Raw genomic sequence first — 21,926 nt, 5'->3', positions numbered from 1 at the left:
TTCTGTTGGTTGCTGTGAACATGAAATGTGTGTTGGGTGGTATTTAGGGAAGGGCATCATGATGAGATTGAGCCACCTGCATCGTTTCTGGATAAGATTCTAAATATAAAACATGATAATAACTATTTAATTAATATATGACTAATAAATATTTATACCATATTAACAATGTGTTTTTCTTCCTATGATGAACAGTGTACAATACCTTACCTCAATAGTATTTATATGAAATACTTATTTTATTAAGACATGACTTTGAAATTATAATCATGGTTGTTAAGTATTTTTTGCAAGCTTTCTGGTATAGTGGTTATGGTGATTGCCCCGACTGCTAAACTGAAGTATTGGGGTGTCAGTGTACACCCACCTGGGACTATCAATATACTTGTGTGATGAACATTTTTGTTCTGTGCATCATTGTAAACCATCTTTTATCAGCTGTATCCTTACTTTTCGTGCAGGCTCTGTTTATTTTGATATCAGATAGTACTACTTACACCCCTACTTAATTATGGCTGTTTCTGTTTTATGTCAAGATATTACGTAATAGCTTATTACTAACATTTCTATATGATTTTTAGGTTATTTTGACGTTCATATTTTGTCGTATTTCTCAGTATTCCGGTTAGACCATTTCTAACTTAATATACCGTTGTAATCTAGAGATTATAAGGAATAAATTAATATAATATGTTTCAATACTATACACCATATTTCGAGGTGGGCCTAAACGTCGAACAAAAAAAGAATGTCTCCTTTGGTAGGAATATTCTTTTCACCGAGTAGAGGTCAGCTAAGAACGGATTTTACAAAATTCCACCAGCACGAGGTTTTTTTATAATGAACACAACAACGTCTGTCGGATCAGCTAGTGTATTAATAAAACTTTAAATTTTTGAAGTAAAACTTTTAAGGCGCGACTTGGGGGAACTTTATTTTTTTAACGTAATTTTTTCTGACGGAGGTAACGCTGAGTAACAAATTCAATTGAAACAATTTTTTTAGCCGTTATAATTTTATGGTTTTAAAATAAACATTTCAATATGCTCAGTAATATTTTTTGAAAATCTCCAAGGGTATAATTTGCTTATTTATTACTATTTTTGTAATAAATAATATTATATATGATGGCAGAATTTTTCTGACATTTGCGACATTTCTTAATTTGTTTTCGGTTTCTTCGTCCATTATTAATATTATTAAAGAGTTCGAGCCCATACAGCCATATTCGTTAATATTCAATAACAACGTCACATAAATATTATGTACTAATATTATCATCAATTTCTTATTATCAATTATTTTATTTAATGAGTCAATATTCTAAAATATGCGAATGGTATTAATGAATTAAAAATAGAATATAAAATGAAAATAATAATCAGTCAAATAAAATGGCGGAATCCCAGAAACATATTACTCTTTCATCGAATGTTTAATTCACACTGAAATAAAAAAAATCAACCTCCTCGTTGTTCTTGTAGTGTTGTATTGTTTGTAAATAAAATAATCACTCTGTATAAAAAGCAACAATACTTGTAGTGTTAATATTGAGGGTACTTTAAATTATAATTATTTACTTGTAATTATTTAGTTTGTAATGATGTTCATAAAATTTCTTAGCACCTAAATGTTTATGCTTATGTTTTGTTATTTTTTTTCTGTATAATTAATATTTGTATGTAGTTTTATGTTGTTTCCTTTTTCTTTTAAAATTAATTAAGTATTAAAGTTTAAATTTAAATAATATTATATGTATTCCGACGACCACATTGTACACGGTAAAACTCGAATGAGTTTATATATGTACAATAATTTTGTCATCTATAATATGTAATTTGTTAATAAGAAATAAATAAATAAGAACTTTAAACCCATAACACTTTTGAGCCATGTATATAAGCTGTTTTCTAGGGTTATCACGAATCGTCTCGGGCGTAGGTTCGGCGGTTTCTAGCCTCCTAATCAAGCCGCATTTCGAAAAGGCTTTGGCACCATATACAGAAGACGGAGGAGTAAAAACAGTCACTATGCTTGGCGTTCGTGGACTATGAGAAAGCCTTTGATTCGGTTAATACCTGAGCGGTGCTTCAGTCTCTCCAAAGGTCCGACATTAATTATTATCGATATGTCGAAGCGTTGTAGTGTTTGAATCGAAACGCCACCACGTCACCACGTCAGTCCGTCTCCAGGATCAGATCTCGAAGACTCTCCGACTTTGCCGAAGATCACCGCTATGGACAGACTGAGCATCAATATCAACTGCGAATACATCACTCACCTTCGATTCGCAGACGATATCGTAATCATGGCTGAGACCATGGAAGACTTAAGCCATAATATGCTCGATCGCTTCACTACAGCTTACTAAGTAGATCTCAAAATGAACATGAATGACAAGACGAAGATCATGTCAAATTTACATGTCGCACCTACTCCCGTAATAATTAGGGACTGTACTGTACTATTCTCGTTCCAAATATCACAGTTTCTGAAGACGAAAGTTTTCAACAAGTGTGTGTTGCCAGTGGTAACTTACGGTAGGCAGACGTGGTTGCAAACTATGGGCCTGATGAGAAAGCTCACGGGTGCTCAGAGGGCAATGGAGATGACTATACACAAAGTTTTCCTGCGAGATCAGAAACGAGGAGATACCTAGGAGAACCAAAGAACGACATAGCTCAAATGATTGCAAAACTGAAGTGGCAGTGGGCAGGGCACATAGTTCGACGGACAGATGTCCGGTGGGGCAGTAAAGCCCTCGAATGGCGACCTCGTGCCGGAAGACGCAATGTTGGTAGGCCCTCCACAAGATGGCCCGACGATCTTATCAAGATCGCCGAATACATTGGATGAGCGCACCGCAATACCGATCGTCGTAGAGATCTTTGGAGGTAGCCTTTGTCCAGCAGTCCATCTTCCGACTGATGATGATGATGGTTCTAATTATACCTTCATTTTTACAAAATTGTTCTGTCTATATATACGTAAAATAAAACGAGAAATAAAAACTTTAAGGATTTTTGATTTATCATGCTAAAGAAGTATAACTTCTAGAGTGCACACACATTAATTTCAAAAGTTATCAAAGTTCATAAAAAAATTATGAATAATATACCTCCTCCATATTATCTCCTGATTTGCTGTTTAGAAACGACATTGTCACAATATAGCTCTGTACAAACACAACCTAAAACAAACACACGTATTAACTGACTGTGCATAAGTGGAGAGGAATTACTATATTTATATATATTTAATTAATTGTAATATAAAAGAAAAATTTATTTATTTAAAATAATATAATATTTTGATTACGTATCACCACATAGAGAGAAAACCTAAATCAACGTTGGCGTTTTTAAGGACGCTTCGACTCAGCATTGTATTGTTAGAATTTTTTGAAACGAGTGCAAAAAGGACGGCTTTGTGGAGTTTCTTGTGCCGTTTCTCTATCGCGGCGCAATCAACCGAGGTACATTTGTACATGGCGTATTTGTATGTTTTTATTTGCCTTTTAGTACTTATCTTTCATTTAAAATAGTGATATTTGCGCTATTCAAAATGGGTCCGTAAAGATATACATATATTATATGGAATATATGAAGTTGTTTAATATATAGGCATGATGGTTCAATATGTTTTTTGCTATTTTTATCTAAGCCCATGCTTTAAATCCTCTATTAAAGATTATAAAACAGTTAGCTTATTGCCAACATTAAAAAAGCCAGTCCTAGGAACCATAACGTTCGTAAACGTAAACTACACACACGGACTAGTTAAAATGCAAGGACTCCGCGCCGTGATATTAAGTGTGTGCAGTTACGTGGGATACCAGATAACACAAATTATGTCCCCTTATAAGTCATAGTATTTTATAGCCACATGACTTTTAACTCCGATTTTTAATTTCTGGTAGTCAGATTGTTTCCTAAAATAAAAATAAATATCGCAAGCATAGTAGGTATGAGTAAATAAATAAACTACATATGTTTTTATATGTACACTACAGAACACTACAGAAACAGAACAGAAAGTAAGGGTTGCGGGTTTAATTCCTGTGTCCATGTCTTGTTTGCAGTGTCTTTGTTTTATTTGATATAAAAATTACGTACTAACATTTCTTATTTCTATGAATACCAACACAAAATGCATTCTAAAATTCGTTTGTTTGCCACTGACGTGGTATCAAATAAGTACTTTATAGTGATTTGGTTGCTAAGTAAATACAAGTGATTGAAATTTTGACAGAGTACTGGATCCCCGACAGTTCGAATAGCTTTGCGTTGCACGCGATTTAATGTTTAGAACTGATACTGGGATGCACCAAATCAATGATGGGAACGATACTCGTATTGAAGTAGTGCTCCACACTTCGTTAAAAAAATGTTGTTAAAGACATACCTGTTATCACTGCATCTTGAAACAGATAGTGACTTATCTACTTAGACCACCATTAAATGGATTACCAAATTTTTCGGGTAAAGTCTCTGTTCATTTTCCGGTCACACTGGATGTTACTATCACGCCTAGCGGAGGTTTTGTGTCCCAAACATCGAATTAATTTGTATTATGTAAAGAACAAAAAATAGTGTGATAACTAAAATGTTCTATCTATGAAAGGTATTTCCTTAACACTTTTATTGCATCCTTTAATGCGACGTAAACTGATCCGTCACAAACGATGGCAGATGTCATAATGGCGGCTGATCGGCTTATATTAGTGTAAGTGTGTGCGTAGGGCTATGTGTTTACACGTTAACAGGCTTGTTTTTATGCTTCACTGTTATGTAGGTAACACGGAGTCCTTATTTTTTTACTCGTCCGTGACTACACAAAGAGATTTAATGATTTTTATAGAAACAATAGTGCCAAAGTTTAAATTATCAACTTTATGCATACGTAATAATTTCCAAATTAGAACAGCTAGAAATACGTGTATTTTTGCAGTTTATAGAGCTGTATTAAACTTTTTCACTGCTAAAAGCTTTATGTAAAATGTAAGAAATGTATTAGTACAGAGGAGGACTTCATTTCGTCTTCGTTTTTAACACCATTTTTAATACCTTGGGCTTAAAATATTTCAGCCGCCCTTAGTTATGTTGAAAGATTAGCTATATCAAACAGAAAAGTAGAGAAAAAACCGTGTGGTGACGTGGGACACCGAGTTGGAATGAAGTTCTTTCTTATAAAAATATGAACTTTACTGATTTACTATAAAAATATGGGCAGTTTCCACTGTCTAAAATAAAAATAAAAGTGTGAGTATACTTATGTATGCACGCAATAAGTTATAATTCTTTGGCGTAACAAAACAAATCCTGAAATTTATTTATTCGTCGTGCTATCCTGCGTTTGTAGAAAGAACTGTATTGTAAAATTGGTGAAATAAATTATTGAATATTAACTAATACGGCAATATTGGCTTGATCCCTTTTCCTGTCCCCATAATGTACGAAGAAACCAAAAAATTTAATTAATGTCGCAAACGTCAGAAAATTTCTGAAAACTTTTATTTTTAGATCTGCTTGTGCGCGCGCAACGTATAATAGTCAAATAAGTTTATCTTCAATAACATCGCGGTCGTAAACGTTATTATGTTTTGCTTTTATGTCAATGTAATTTTGCAGTTATAAACCTATTTACATATGATTTAAATATTCGTTTATTGTATTTTGGTTTGATTTGGCCTTGTTACCAATGCTCTAAATAAATAAAATAAACAATAAATAATTTGTCAGAAATGTGTCAAATGTCAATAATTGTTACTCGTCAATTATTTGTATATCTTGCTGATGATTATTTATATAATATAAATAATAATAACAAGATATTATCACGTAGCAACGCTTCGACGTACATGAAGAGAGTTACGTTCCGAACGTTTTTTCCCGGTTAGGGTACCCCTCCACATCGTCCCATAAGGAACTTCGTTCCATAAAACGGAACTATAGACGGCGGCTATCGAAAGGAAGGGTGAAGATCTGGAAGTTAGCCTAGATATAGCGAAGGCCTTAAGCTTCCCTAGAATTTGTGCAAGTGGACCTCTAGTTACTCACTGGGCGCAGCATACAAGGTGTTGTCGATGATTATTGCTCAAACCCGAAGCCCGTGAACGCCTGAGTGCCCCAAGGCTGTGTGCTGTCTCCTACACTGTTTCTTCTTCCTGTTTCTTCTGTATGTCAATGATATGTTGGACACCTTCAACATATTATATTGCTATGCAGACAGTACTGGTGTTGCCGTATGCACGTGCCATGCAGGTCTCTCTCTCGAGAAATTTTCGACCAGTGCCTGATGAAACTTGTGTCTTCCATCGAGTCCTCTCTTGAAAAGGTCACGGAATGGGTAAAATAAACTATGTCCAATTTGATCCCCAAAAGACTCAAGTTTGCGCGTTTACTACTAAAAATCCCCATTTGTCGTATCACCGCTCTTCGACAACACCTCCCTTAAAGCCTTGCGTAGTATCGAAATACTCGGTCTCGGAACAAATCGAACGAATGGCATTTCCGTGGCAATCTGTAGGGCAAAATTTGTAGATAAATCGCCATGCGAAGAAAACCGGCGTCAAGTGCAAGCTATGTTGTCGCATTTCAATTGGTCAGAGTGAGTCCCGGAGGCCCACTCCCTTTACTTCCACCACAGTTCCGTAGGTCTACCCCCTTTTCCTCCCCCAGAGCCCCGTAGGTCCTGCTTCACTTCCCACACATTTTCCTGAAAAGCCAGTAACGCATCTGCAAGATCTCCGGTGGTGCAGTTTTACATGGGCGATAGTGATCACTTTCCATCAAGTAAGCCTCATGCCCGTTTGCTCTTTTTTCCACAAAAAAATCATTATTACTATTCGAAAAGTACGTATTTTTTAAAATAGACTTTGTTTTTCTAAAAATACTTAATTCAAACCTCGATCAAAGGCCCAATGACAAGAATTCATTAATATTTAAGAAAATCGCTTGATTTTTACAATAAATATATTCAGCAATTATAGTATTTTACTATTCTTTAACAAAATCATATTTAAGATGATATGACAATATTACTAAAACTAAAAGTGGCTTAATTCATAGTTCTGTTTTTGTCAGTTAATGAGTTCCTGCACTAAACCGATCTTATAGTTACAAGGACTGGCTTTTTTAATGTTAGCAGTAAGCTGAACTAACTGTCAGAATATTTTATAGAGGATTCATATTATGGGTCTAGATAAAGTCTTGTATGCAACTGGTGATAATTAGGTATTAAAACACTCATGTGATACTATTATCACACGAGGCGAAGCGAGTTCCCCACATTCGTCCGAGTTAACCCACATTCGTGTTTTAGTACCCCTTATTACACAACAGTTGCAAAAATAACTATTACATAACCTTAACTAGCTATAACATGCACAGTCTTGTATTGCAAAATCAATAAATTAATATTAAAGTTTCACGAAAAAAGACTTTGCTCGAGAATTATTGATTCTCACACAGGAGTGAGGTCCACACCTCAACTCTTATGTCGTCTGTCAACAAATCTCTGTTTTTGTGTATTCTCTTCCCTTCCAGGCTATATTTGTTTTTCGCGCTAATAACATTCTAAGCGGTATGTGTCTGCCTAGAGTTTTTCCAGTTTAAAAGCTTCGGTAAAATGTTGATAAAATATTTTTTAAGGTAAGAGTGCTGTAAATTGTCACACTAACCACCAAACAAAACCATGTAAGTAGCATTTTATAACAAGCTGATAGATAGATACTCGTAGATCAAAGCCCACGCTGACGAAGTAAGTAGTGGGCACAAGGATAAGTAGGCATAAGGAATTTATTGATACATTAATTTATATATTTTTTAATAAGTAAATATTTCCGCAGCTAATTATAATACTCCAATTAAACAAAGCCTTATTCATTATAACTCTATATTTTAAGTCAACCATTACTTTTAACGTGTCTATTTATTTTGCTTCATTTTTTCCCACGATTTCCTGTGAAGCTATTATATTTGTATCTACTTATTTAATACCTTTTATTATAATATAATTACAGAAAATGACATTAATTAAATGAGCTATTTGAACGGAAGGTATTTAAATATTCATAATAGAACAACTCATTTTATTTATTGCATATTCTAGATTCGAAACACACAAACGTTGATAGAATTCGGCGTGTGGAATTTGTCGGCCGAAATTTTATCACTTTAGTGTAGGTATTTCGTGAGTCATCTGCTATGTTAGCATTTTGTAGTTGAGTTCCCGGGGCAGGGCTTGACCTTCCTTAAGATAAATGTCCATAGTCGATGCGTCATGCTCGTGAACGGGCGCTGCTTGTGAGGCATGGTGGGCGCCGCCTTCGGGTTTGTGTTTGTATTTGTATATTGATAATATAGGTACCATTTTTAGTTATCAGTTTCAATAATATATACTTACTCGCCCCTAGAAGCCTAATCTAGGCCTGCGAGACGTACATGAAATCGAATATCGTTTGTCACTTTCTAACGGTTGAAGCTAGCGCGACGTGCATTTTAGCCATCTCAGTGGCCGCCGGGAGCTTGCGAATGGTGCCCGTGACGTTAAGGTAAGTCCCGCCATTTTAATTGAAGTATAGTACGCCTGCGAGACGTATGTTGAGGCTTTGTGTAACTTTTAACTAGATTTGTGATTTTACTTTTGTTTGTTATTAATGTCTATTTTTGGCATTGTTTCAAGGATAAATATGTCACGGTCTAAAAGATTACACGAAGATTAGCAATCTTGAATGAGGAAGATAATTCTTCTTTGGGAGAATCAGATTCAGAAGTTGAGAATGACCAGATTATCGACGACATTCAAAGCGAAGATGAAAATAATTATGTTACTGATTACGTTTCGTCTTTACAAGAATTTGGTCCCTCTGAAGAAACCAACCCAGGCTTTGTAGCAGAAGCTGATCCATCAACTGACGCTGACCATGTTTCACTACTTGCCAACTCGGGGCGAATTTATCGTGTTCGTAGTAATACTCTTCGAGGTAAGAATGGACACATTTGGTCAACTGTTAAAGCTCAAACATCTCACAGAACTCCAGCTATGAACATAGTCCGCATCTATCAAGGTCCAGCTCGCATGTGCAAAAATATTTTATGATCCTGTGCAATGATATCTAAACGCCAAAAGGTAGGAAAAGTAACAGCGACTCATAGAGATGTCATCGATTTAGAAATTCGTGCATTCATTGGATTATTAACTTTGACTGCAGTCATGAAGGATAATCATCTTTGAACACATGAACTATTTATTATGAGCAAAGAAAGATTTGAGTTTATAGTTAGATGCTTCTGGATGGATGACAAGACTTTGAGATCAACTCTCCGACCGAATGATGCCTTTGTAGCAGATAGAAATGTTTGGGCACTGTTTATAAAGCAATGTCGAATCAACTACATTCCTGGATCTGGGGTGACAATTGATGAACAGTTACTCAGTTTTAGAGGTAGATGTCCTCTTCGGATTAATATACCAAACAAGCCGGCTAAATACGGCATCAAGCTCCGATGATGTGTGATGCAACTTCCAAATACATGATTGACGCTGATCCATATATAGGCAGAAGTACAAATAGTGGGAGGGGGGTACCACTTGGTGAATTTTATATAAAGAAATTGTCACAGATTATTCATGGATCGAATAGAAACATAACTTGTGACAATTGGTTTGCATCAATACCGTTACCCAAAAATTTACTTCAACAGCCTTATAAATTGACTCTCGTACTTACTATACGATCAAATAAACGGGAGATCCCTGAACAATTCGAAATCACGTCCCGTCGGTAGCTCTATTTTTTGTTTCGATGGCCCTCTGACACTTGTATCGTATAAGCCATAGCCTTGCAAAGATGGTATAATATCTTCTATCCTCTTGTGATGAAAATGCAGTAATAAATGGTTCAAGTGGTAAACCTGACATCATTCTTTTTTTACAATGAAACGAAAGGCGGTGTAGATTCATTTGACCAAATGTGCTCCTCAATGTCGTGCAGCCGCAAGACTAATAGATGGCTGATGGATGTATTTTATAGCATCCTGGACATGGCTTTTGTAAATTCTGCTATTATATATGGCGACAACATGATCAAATATAATAAAAAGCCATTGAACAGAAGAAAATCTATGAAGCAACTCAGCACAGAGTTGGTCTCGCCTTGGATGGAGAAGAGACTTGAAGCTCCAACATTGAAAATATCATTGCGAGAAAATATAAGCCAAATTCTAATTAAACCTACTCCTTCAAATAATTAAAATCAAGAAGAAGAAAAAAACGTAAATACTGTGCCTTTTGCTCCGATAAAAAAAGAAGAATGTCAAAATTAGTGTGCTATAAATGTAAATATCTGTGTGTGGCGAGCACATGTGTGTAGACTGTTCCTAAAGTTTAACTAGTCTTAGACTGATAAGTTTAAATGTTTTACAATTTGCGTTAAAAAATATATATGTTTCTGTTGATTTTGAAGAAGTAATTCTTTTTGTTCTAAATTATGCATATTGTATGTTCGTTGTAATCAATGACTGTGATTATAGTTATAATTTATAACAGTGTTGTTTCATTTTGAGTTTATATTTCAAATTTTAATTTCTGCTAAATAATATTTCTTTTGATTATCTTTGCAAACTGATGGTAATTTATATATGTACGCCTCTGAGACGTATATTAAGGCTTTATGTATGTCCGAAATAGATTAGGCTTCCAGGGATATACTAAATACCTTTACTTGTTATCAGTGTGTAGAAATTGATGGCCCTACTGTACTCGTAACTCATTTGAGTTTTTCTTAAAGATTATTTATTATTATTTATTTTTTTTATTTTTTTTAACATAAACAGGTAAGTCAAAACGTTCCAGTAATTTTGGTGCATAATTTATGTATATTTTGTAAAATACCATGTAATACGTCGGGCGCACTAAAAGGTTCCGGAATGAATAAAAATAAATACAATTAAAGGTAAAAAATGAATTTATTGTTTCTCAAAATATTCTTCCTTTGCGTTAATGCACTTTTTCATTAAACTAATTTGAAAAATAAAAACTAGTTTTATGGAATAGGAGGTAGTTTTTTTAATTTTATAATTTTTAGTGTCACTTTATAAAGTAATATATAATCAAGCTTAATGAAAACTCATAAAAAAGCACACACAACAAGCGTACACAAGCGTACACAAGATACAGACTCAGTGCTCTGTGAACGGCTGGATCACTTGGCGTTACGTAGAGATGTGGCTTCATTGTGTGTCTTCTACCGCATTTATCACGGGGAGTGTTCCGAAAAGCTGTTTAGCCTGATTCCTGCCGCCGAATTCCACCTTCGCACGACACGCCACAAGCTAGGATATCATCCCCACCATCTGGATGTGTAGCGGTCCTCCACAGTGCGGTTTTCAAGGAGCTTCTTCCACGTACTTCAAAGCTGTGGAATGAACTTCCTTGTGCGGTGTTTCTAGGACGATACGACATGGGTACCTTCAAAAATGCGCGTACACCTTCCTTAAACGCCGACAACGCTCCTGTGATTCCTCTGGTGTTGCAATAGATTGTGGGCGGCGGTGATCACTTAACAACAGGTGACCCGTACGCTCGTTTGTCCTCCTATTCCATAAAAAAAAAAACAATTATATCATCGAGATAGACAAAAATTTTCATAAAAAATGTTCATAAAATTAAACTACTGGGCCAAACTATATAAAAAAACTATGGGACGAAAAGAATTACGTAAATCTCAGAGTTATTGGTGTGCATACATAAAAAAAATACCGATCGAATTGATAACCTCCTCCTTTTTGAAGTCGGTAAAAAACATTTGTGCCGCTCATCCGCGGTGACCTCATAAACGTGTTTTTCATACTCTTAGACAGCCTCTTCTGGTGATGAATATCGTTGACCGCTGGTTCTTAATATTTGGGAACAGAAAAAAGTCACAAGGTGCCAGGTCGGGACTGCATACAGGATGGCTCATAAGTTCACGTTCTACGTTTTTCACCTTCAAATTCGCCTCTTAGTACGATATTAACCAGCTGGATTACGATTTATTTACACGATCATATTACGTTCAAACTGAATATTATGCATCCTACTTTTATTTTCGGAGTAAAATATTTATTTATGGGTAGAAAAGTAAATAGCCTATACTTTTAATATTTTATTAAACCATACAATTAACAAATTTTAAAACAATTTTTAAAATTATTTAAATATCTCGCTGCCCCTCTAAATATTATTTACCAACTACATCTAAACACTAACACGCCAATTATATAATTATGTATATTTATATTATAATATAAATTATCAGTCTCGCCAGGTAAGAAGGTCGTCCATAGCTGCTTCCAGAGGAGGATTACCTCCAAACTTCTTAATCTGGAAAGATAATATAATTATTAATTCAGAAAATACATACACTTATAAACATAAAATGTCTGTTTGCTGAGTGACCCAGTAATTGCAGCGTCGTGAAAAGACCACAAAAGCAAGTTCACAACACTATATTCTGTCCAACCTCACATAATAAAAGTAATTTTACTATATATCAATGACTTATAGGTGTGAAGGCACACATGAAGTGAAATGTATGGATACGTACCGGCGTAATCGGCCAATTGAGAGCTATAACCAAATACCCGACCAACGAAAAAAAGGCATCCTTCAAAACTATAAGTATTTTATGAGTTACCATCTATCACCTAATGCATTTCTTTGCATAAACTTAAGACCTTCTGTTAAACTGTATTATTTTTATAGAATCCATACCTCATCTCGCAATTCGGAGTCGAGCTTGGTCAAGAGATCCCGAGTGTACTGCAGACTGCCGGCTTGTTCCAACAGAGACACGCAGTACTGCTTCAGCGTAAGGTCGTTGGTCTTTTGCTTTAATATATCTGGAGGGGCTAAGGAAATTACACACAATTAAAATGGTACGTGCTTTAGATAAAAAGATGACAGTGACAAAACTTCATCAAGGCGAGGTAAATAATACGAAATACATACTACATATTTTGTTTTATATTCATGAAGTATGCAAAATTACACAAATTAAATTTAAAAAGAAAATTTATGAACGATGTGGAAATCGCGACGTCTCGCGATCCGTACGAGTGCTCTTCCGCTGAGCCAACCCGTCGAGTGACGTTAAGTTCATAAATCTTTGTCTTTGTTCACCTCTCGGTTTGTGGCTTCATCTACAGGATCTACTTTACAGTGGATAGCCTGCTCAACCCCAATATTTGCATATTAGGAAATTTATTTTAGATGACTACTTTAAAGAATAACAGTTAAAACTAATTTTTAATTCTCAATACAAACTTATGAGTCTTCTCGCGTTAGTTTGAATTCGCGAATTTAAGTCCGTATTGAACCGATGCAAGTTCACGAGTATTACTAGAAATAATGCGTGTAAATTAATAATAGTATTAACAAAAAGGATACTCAATATAGCGTCACGTTTCGACGTCTTGGTAGCATGAATAATCGGCAAGGTGAACTTGCCCTCTGTTAGATCATCATAGAAATCTCCAGAATTCTGTAAGTCAATAGATTATTGTTTCATATTCATTACATACTTATAATTACTTCAATAACTTATAAATATAATGCAGTAGCAGATACTATATAATTTCGCTTGTTATCGTTCTGTTCAATCGAGAAAATTTCTTCATCAGTGAAGAGCATAATTCTGAGAAATTAATGACCTAGCGGATCTTCAACTCACGTGATGAAATTTATTCTACTTCATTAGAGTTTTGATGAATTGTGGGTTTAACAATATTGACAGCCTTTGCATTTCTATCAGTTCGGGATCACCCTGATCCTATATGGACTTCAACAGAGAAATTATATAATACATTAGTGATATACATGTGATAGAATTCATGTTCATTCTGTTTTATCACAAATTACAGTCAATATATTATGCATAATAACTTTGGACCTAGTTAGCTCTTTACAGTAATTTTCACTTACCTGATTGGTAGATGGTGAACATTCTTGTAAAGCCTGAAATGAAATATTGATTTTATTTAATTCATAATAACGTTAAAACTATATCGTCATATTATAAGCACATTGAAATATTCTAAAGACGTAAAGATTTTACAAAAAATCCTTTTATCGACCTAGAATTTATTCCTATTTCGTCTCGAAAATAAGAATAATAAATAATTGAAGTGAAACTTCTTTAGAATCGTTGTGATTTCAAACTCGATGAAACGAAAAAATAAGTCCATAGAGACTTGTTGACTTGGTTTTTTAAAAATCCAAGATGGCCGTCGCTCAAAATAATGATTTCAACATTATGGATATTGTATCCGAGGTTCTCGAGGCTGCAGAGAACGAATTTGGGATCATTTTTGAAATCCAAAATGGCCCCCGCGCAAATTTACGAGTTCAACAATATGGATATTGAATCCGAGGTTCTCGAGGGTGCAGAGAACGAATTTGGGATCATTTTTTAAATGCAAGATGGCCGCCGCACAAAATTATGATTTCAACAATATGGATATCGTATCCGAGGTTCTCGAGGGTGCAAAGGACGAATTTGGGGTTATTTGTGAAATCCAAGATGGCCGCCGCTCAAATTTATTATTTCAACAATATGGATATTGAATCCGAGGTTCTCGAGGGTGCAGAGAACGAATTTGGGATATTTTTTTAAATTCAATGTCTATATGTACCAATAAAGTGTCACGTAAATGTGGGACATTTTTATCCAAGAAGAGGGAGAGGGAGATTGAGACCGCTTGAGATAGAGCGTGAAAGGGCGAACTAATAATACGAATACAGGTTAAGCGCGCGGTCGCGAAAACGTAGAACATCTTCCTCGTTAGCTTTGTATCGTGCAGGTTTAGCGATTTAGATTAGGATGATTGATATAAACGAGATTTGAAAATTAGTTTTCCAAAGAAGTTTCACTTCTGAAATGTGTACTTTGTACGCACGATATTTTTTATTATTTTATTCTTGTATAGTCCTAATTTTGGTTCTTTATTCGCTTCGGCTATTAATTTATGTATTTTGCAACATGTTTTGTACGGACAGCGTACAAATTATTGATTTAATCTTATTTTTAACAATGTATTATTAATGAACACAACAAGTTAGTACTCAATACTAGAAATCAATTAATGCATACAATATAATACTTTTGTGTATGTTTATAATAACCAAATATACTAATTCAAATTGTTATACAAATTGGTTTTAAAACAATATCTTTAAAAAAACGTATACAATGTGTGTCCGTTAGATTAAATTAATTTTCTTGTATAGCGGTCTTTATTAGTGTGATAATTTTAAATTATTGATAGAATAGTTAATATAGCTATATGTGATTTGAATTGTGATTTATTAATAAATATTCATTATTGAATGATGATTATACAACTTTATTTATGGTTAAATAGTTTTACTTAAACTTTTATCTACCGCTTTTCTGGCTGAACTAAAATAAAATTTTATGAAGTGACCCGAAACAGGTATAAAAATAAACGTGGAACGAAACAGGAATGTGGGAGGATAATTCGAGGCGAAACAGGAACAAATCCATAGTCGCTTACGACACCCTTGGGCCTGGAACTTATTATTTTTACGCCACGGGGAAGCACAGGGAAAAGTTAAACAGTTATAAACAAACAAAACTATGAAGTATCCTAAACCTTACCTTTGAGTTACAGATATTGCAGTAATCACCTCTCATTTGAAAATACATGCTTAACTTTACTACAAAGTCAGAGTAATCTGTCTTGTCGTCACTGAACAGTTGCATCAAACGGAAGCATAAGTTAAATATGCCACGCAATTCTGAAACGTTAAGCAGAATTAAGTCAATAGCCAATATTACATTACTCATTAGATCTGTTTCTGTCTGAGGAGCTTTAGTGTCCCGTACTCGTTGTCTGTCTAACTATCCGTCCGTCTGTCTGCAGGTGTAAGTAAAGGTAATACTAAAGGAAGGAAGGAAGAATTCGGCATGAGTCAGTAAAAACAGCTCATCGGTACACTCCCCGTGATAAATACGGTAAAACACACATTAAAGTGACATCTCTACGCAACGCTAAGTGATTCAGCCGTTCACAAGCCACTGGGGACAATTCGAGCTGCTCTACGTTGCACGCGGTCAAATGGATCGAGCTGATACTAGAGTGCGCCAGGCAAGAGATGACAGCAATACTCCATATATGGCCAGACCTGCGCTTTGTAGAACGCTAGAATGTAGGCCGGCTTGAAGTATTGCCGTACTCCACTTATGACGCCCAGTTTCTTCGAAGCCAATATAGTATAACCTTCAGTCTGACCATAGTGGGCAACTTATAAAAGTAAATACAAAATTGGACAATGTCAGAACAAAAAAGGTGACGATTATACCAGTTACGGGTAGCCGTCTTGAGAGTCTTAGGAATAATTTGGTAAATACCATACCATTTTACACTGTGGTGAAACAGCTAATTTTCACTATAACTTAGTTTTCAATTTCTTCTGTGATTAATTTGACAGGATTTTTACTCCAGTAACGGTAACAGTAACGGTAACAGTAAACAACAACAACAACAAACAACAAGTTATATGACCTTTATTATGAGAAACATTACAATAATAGTGTAGAATTTAAAATATATATATGTAAATAAAAACTCCACGCTCTTTGAAGTAGTTGGTCATGAAGCGAAAACACGTAATGTGTTGTGTAGTGAACATGAATGTGAAGTGAACAGTGAAACTGGTAGATTAAATTGCCGTAACACCCGTATCTGTTTAAATATTAATAATCGCGTTATAAAGACGGAATTAGAAATTGCAAATGAATTTGATAAAGACTACTCCGAAATTCCGATTATCACCAAATTACCATATTACCAAAGACCTTAACTCTTCATCAAAAGCAGCACATGATATGCTTAAATTACACGTACCAGTATCTTCCCTTGATTTGGAATTTAAGTATATTACAGGTAGCGATATAATAAAAATCTTAAAATTAATTAACCTAAAAAATACAAAAGACCTATGGGGCCATTCGACTTATATTGTAAAATACATACTTGACATTATAGCACCTGAATTAGCAATAATATTCAATGAATGCATAGACGAGGGTGTGTTCCCTGACCTCAAGAAATACAGCAAAGTTATACCTTTGTTTAAATCGGGCAATTCTTTTGACCCTGCTAATATCAGGCCTATTTCAGTGCTGCCTGTTTTTAGTAAAATTTTTGAAAATTTTTGCTTCAACAACTACAAAGGCAATTTTGTAAATTAATGAACAAAAGTCAATTCGGTTTCACTAGGGGCTTATCAACAATTAATGCGGAACTAGACTCATTGAGTTCATCTTTAACGCCTGGGAAGAGTCACAGGATGCATTGGGCATTTTTTGTGATTTGTCCAAAGCATCTGACTGCATCCACCATGAAACTCTACTCCTAAAACTAAACCATTAGAGAATGAAAAATAGAGCCCTAAATTTGTTGAAATCATATTTAAGCGAAAGAGTTCAGATAGTCGATGTAAATGGCAAACGGTCTTCGGGTAAACCTGTGGGAATAGGTGTTGCACAGAGGTCTATTCTCGGTCCTTTCTTGTTTCTTATATTTATTAACGATCTGTCGTTTGTGGTAGATGATAGCCACGAGATTGTATTGTTTGCTGATGATACTTCACTTATTTTTAAAGTGAAGCGACGTGTAGATATCGATGACGAGGTAAACAATGGACTCTCAAAGATAGTGCGTTAGTTTGAATCGTTTCAATCGTGCAGATTATTCGTATAATCTGCACTTAAATAGTAAAAAAACAAACAAAGTTTACGGTTCTTTACACCAAACACAGTGGAGGTACAAACCAACGTACTTATAAATGACCAGAGATTGGAACTTTTGGACACTACAGTCTTCATGGGTATCACGTTAGATAAAAAGCTTGAGTGGGGTCCACATATTGCCCAACTAGCAGAAAGAATCAGCTCTGCGGCATATGCTATTAGAAAGATTAGAGAGTACACAAATGTTGCGAGCGCTAGATTAGTGTACTTCAGTTATTTTCACAGCATCATGACGTACGGTATTTTACTGTAAGGTCATGCTGCTGACATTGATATAGTGTTTGCTCTGCAAAAGAGAGCTGTTCGTGCTTTATATCAGCTTGGTTATAGACAGTCTTTTCAAGAAGAATTTAAAAAAATAAATATTATGACTGTTCATTGTCAGTACATTTATGAAAATTTAATATACGTTCACAAAAATCGTCACCTTTTTGCTCTTAATAGCGATTTTCATTATATAACACAAGAAATAAGGGATTACTTGTAACTAAGTCTAGTAGGCTTCATAAGATACATAATAGCTTTAAGGGTAAATTTATACACTTTTATAATAAAGTCCCAGCCTCTGTTCAGGCATTATCTATAAATAAATTTAAGTGTTTTATAAAAAAAATTGCTTTGTCGTAAATCCTATTACTCCACAGCTGAATATCTAAGTGATCGGACAGCCTGGGACAAGATTATGATTATTTTATAGCGATAGAAATGACTGTACAATATTGTATATTTTTATTGAAAAGAGCGCAAAAAAAGAATGCTGGAAGAGTTTCTTGCGCCGCTTCTTCTCTCTCAGAGCGCCATTTGTTTTCGAAGCGGTAGTAGTATTTAGTATATTAGAAATTACATCAAAAAGAATTCTTAAGGAATCAATTTTGAGAAAATAAATGCCTTTTGTCAAGAAGCCTTGGATTTGTCTTGTTTGATGACCGCAGATTGGCAATTGCTCGAGATTTCGGATACCCTGTATTCCGATCCTAGGCGAGGCTGCGAGGGAAGTGTTGTCGAAGAGCGGTGATTCGACAAATAGGGTTTTTTTTGTGGTAAACGCGCAAACTTGCGTCTTCTGGGGGTTAAATTGGACAAGGTTCAATTTATCCCAATCCGCGAATTTCTCAAGAGAGGACTCGATAGAAGACAAAAGTTTCTCCCGGCACTGGTCGACGATTTCCCGAGAGAGACCTGCAATGCCCGTGTATAAGGCATAAACAGTGTAGGATATAGCAAACACCCTTTTTGACGTTTTTGACGACGTGCTCCGATATAACACTGGCGATTAGCCGCTTTAATAATCTGGAGGCACGGTTATTTTTTCCTATTTTGAACTTTGCAGTTCGGATCCTTTGAGCCCAGTGCAACCCATGTTCAATAGGCCTGTTTTTTGCAGTCAGATGCTGCTTTAACTAACGCATCGAACCAGGGCTGTGACCTGCTTTCCAGAACTATTGTCATATATTTGTATATATTTAATATATTTGACTTATCATATTCAGATGACCGCTAGTTTATCAATTACCGCCAATATGGCTGTCGCGTTGATACCCTAAACACAGATGAGCGGTGTTAATCAAAAGTAATGAAGCTTGACAGTTGGTCTAGATAGGTCTGGATATTATTTTTGGCAGGTTATGTAAAATATTAAGTAACCACCAGCATGGATATCTATCTATCTTATTACACATCTTACTTAATTGGTTTCATACTTTTTGCCTGCGTCGTCATGTAATCCTCTTCGGTGGGACAGATAAAATTATCCCGCGTATATACCTCCGCTCCTTGCCCCCTGAACAACTCTAAACCTTCCTCGGAAAAGATCAAGGCAGCCTAAAAGTAAGAATATAAAATGGTTTTAAATAAGCGTCAGTATATAAACTACAATAAAACATTAATTTCAATAAGAATAAAAAAAAATATGCGCGTGAGGTTAAGCTATATTTATTAACGGCAACGTTGCCCCATTGCTATGAGATGCTATGGGGCAACGCTGCCCAGATAAATACCATCTTTGTGCTGCATATTCGCGCTATTTGTAACCTTGGTCCTAAAGAATCGTAAAGATCAAAATTTAAAGCTATAAATATCTTAACTGTTGCCTGTCAATATATTTTTATAATGTTATGTATGTACATAGGCACATAAGTGAATTTATTAGAAACTGTAATGTTAACAACAGGAACAAACATAAGTTTATAATGCGTTCTTCTTAAGTCGAGTTAGTAAGTCTTTTGTTGGGCGATGTTCATGCATGATCAGAGAAAAATTTCAAAACAATAATTATTCTATTATGAAATTCAAATGAATTGTTATAAACGTTAGTGCAGTGGTAAAGGTTGCTATAACATAAATGACTTTGTTAATGATACCACAAATTGGGAATGGAGCGATCAACCTCAGGCTATTAAATAATAAATTTTATTGTACGATATTACATTATAACCATATATTTATGAAGAACGAAGCCCACTGAGTTTCTTGCGCCCATTCTTCTCAGGTCTGAGGCGTACTTTGTCCAATGGGTGGTAGTTTTTGACTTTCAATAAGTGATATCACATCCTATTTTGAATAAAAATATTTCAATTTTAATTTACCCTACAGCAATACGTATGGTTTCATTCACTATTTATCACAAAAATACATCGTAGCGTACTGCAACTCGACTCGATCACATTGCAGTGCCACTATAACCCCCTGAGACTGAAAGATATAATGAACTAGTCAATCAACCAAGGCTTTCCCTATTTCGATTCAAATATTCATTATCATACTTGTCAATCTTACGCATCTCATGGCAATAAGCCCATCGTCAACATATAATTATATATGATGGTGGCAGGATATCTCTGCCTCTTTAATAGCCAAAACGTGTGCTCTTATGGTCTTCACTACGCCGCATTGCAAGACGTGACCTTTCTTTGCATTATTTGAATGAAATGTCCCATATTATGCCGGTAGAGGCAGTGTTGGTATGCCCCCCACAAGATGGACCGACGATCTGGTCAAGATCGCCGGAATACGTTGGATGAGGCGAGCGCAGGAAATCGTAGTGTAAATCTTTTAGGGAGGCCTTTGTCCAGCAGTGGAAGTCTTCCGGCTGATGATGATGATGGTGATGACGATGTCAGAAGTGCCTCGAGCCGATTACCTTTGGATGCAGCTGCGTGCAACGTTGCAGAACCAGCAACAGCAAGTGGGCGATGGAGTTGACTGTAAGTGGGAGCCCGAACGTGGAATGAGCTGTCGGAACACCGCGGCGTAACTTGGTGCCGTCCAGAATGTCATCCTCACTGAAATTATAAACAGAACTGTTAAATCTTCAATAAAACATCAAATTTAGATTTTACTCCCTCATATTAGTCTGTCTCTAGAACAGTGTATTGGATCCAGTGTATTTAATGAACTTGAAAACAAACATCGAGTACTTTCGTCTTAATATTAAAAAATAAATCTGCTGCTTATTAAAATAAAAATCGTACAGTTATCATCAGAGAAAGTTAGGAAGATATTTCAATATTGAGAGGCCCAATTAATGACTGATTGAGTAAACGGTTTATTATTTGTACCATAATACGTCCTCGATCGCCAAGAGACGGGCTGCTATGCACTGGGTTTGAATCAGAGATGGAGAAGATGGACTATCTCATTTGTACCTTCAAGCTACTCTCAAAATGTAAAAGTTTCTTACTCACATTACGGTACACACGTAAAACATCTCAGTTATGTCGACAACTTCTTCCATCTTATCCTGAGGCACGCGCAGCCAATAGTTAAATGAGGTTTTCATGTTCCTGCGCCACTCTTTTGTTGGTAATTTTTTGATGTGAGTGTATGGAAGGAGTATTTTCTGAAAGAAAATTTTATTGTGCACATAATTACAATGAATCAAATTCAAATATTTATTTGTTATTTATATTATATGAATATGAATTAAATGACAAAACAAATCTTATAACTATATAGAAATCTTATAAATAAACAGAAGAAATATATATATAAAAATTTGCTAGAAGTTACTTGCTGACCATCTAAATTATTGCTTGTTTTACCATATAAATTATTTTTAGTGTTGGGCCTATGTGGCTTTCTAATTTGGGAACATATTTTTCAAAATCGG

The 21,926-nt window shown here is 35.2% G+C and overlaps 1 protein-coding gene across 4 annotated transcripts in view; it reads right to left on the bottom strand.

Annotated features, from left to right (window-relative positions):
• LOC126968656 (terpene synthase-like) overlaps positions 1–21,926 on the bottom strand; it is a 58,872-nt gene that overhangs the window by 33,315 nt on the left and 3,631 nt on the right. For 2 of the 4 annotated variants that reach the window (XM_050813684.1, XM_050813686.1), the window contains exon 1: positions 3,119–3,211. In XM_050813684.1, coding sequence (XP_050669641.1) covers positions 3,119–3,160 — 42 coding nt within the window. In that variant the 5' untranslated portion in view covers positions 3,161–3,211. Of the gene's footprint in view, positions 1–3,118; positions 3,212–12,135; positions 12,367–12,756; positions 12,885–13,431; positions 13,526–13,965; positions 13,999–15,661; positions 15,802–19,518; positions 19,640–20,957; positions 21,100–21,501; positions 21,657–21,926 lie in introns of those variants that run through there. The other 2 variants (XM_050813685.1, XM_050813683.1) reach the window with 2 other exon arrangements.

The sequence above is a fragment of the Leptidea sinapis genome, chromosome 16 (genome assembly GCF_905404315.1).
Source record: "Leptidea sinapis chromosome 16, ilLepSina1.1, whole genome shotgun sequence".
Taxonomy (NCBI): domain Eukaryota; kingdom Metazoa; phylum Arthropoda; class Insecta; order Lepidoptera; family Pieridae; genus Leptidea; species Leptidea sinapis.
This window is presented reverse-complemented; position numbering and strand designations above follow the sequence as displayed.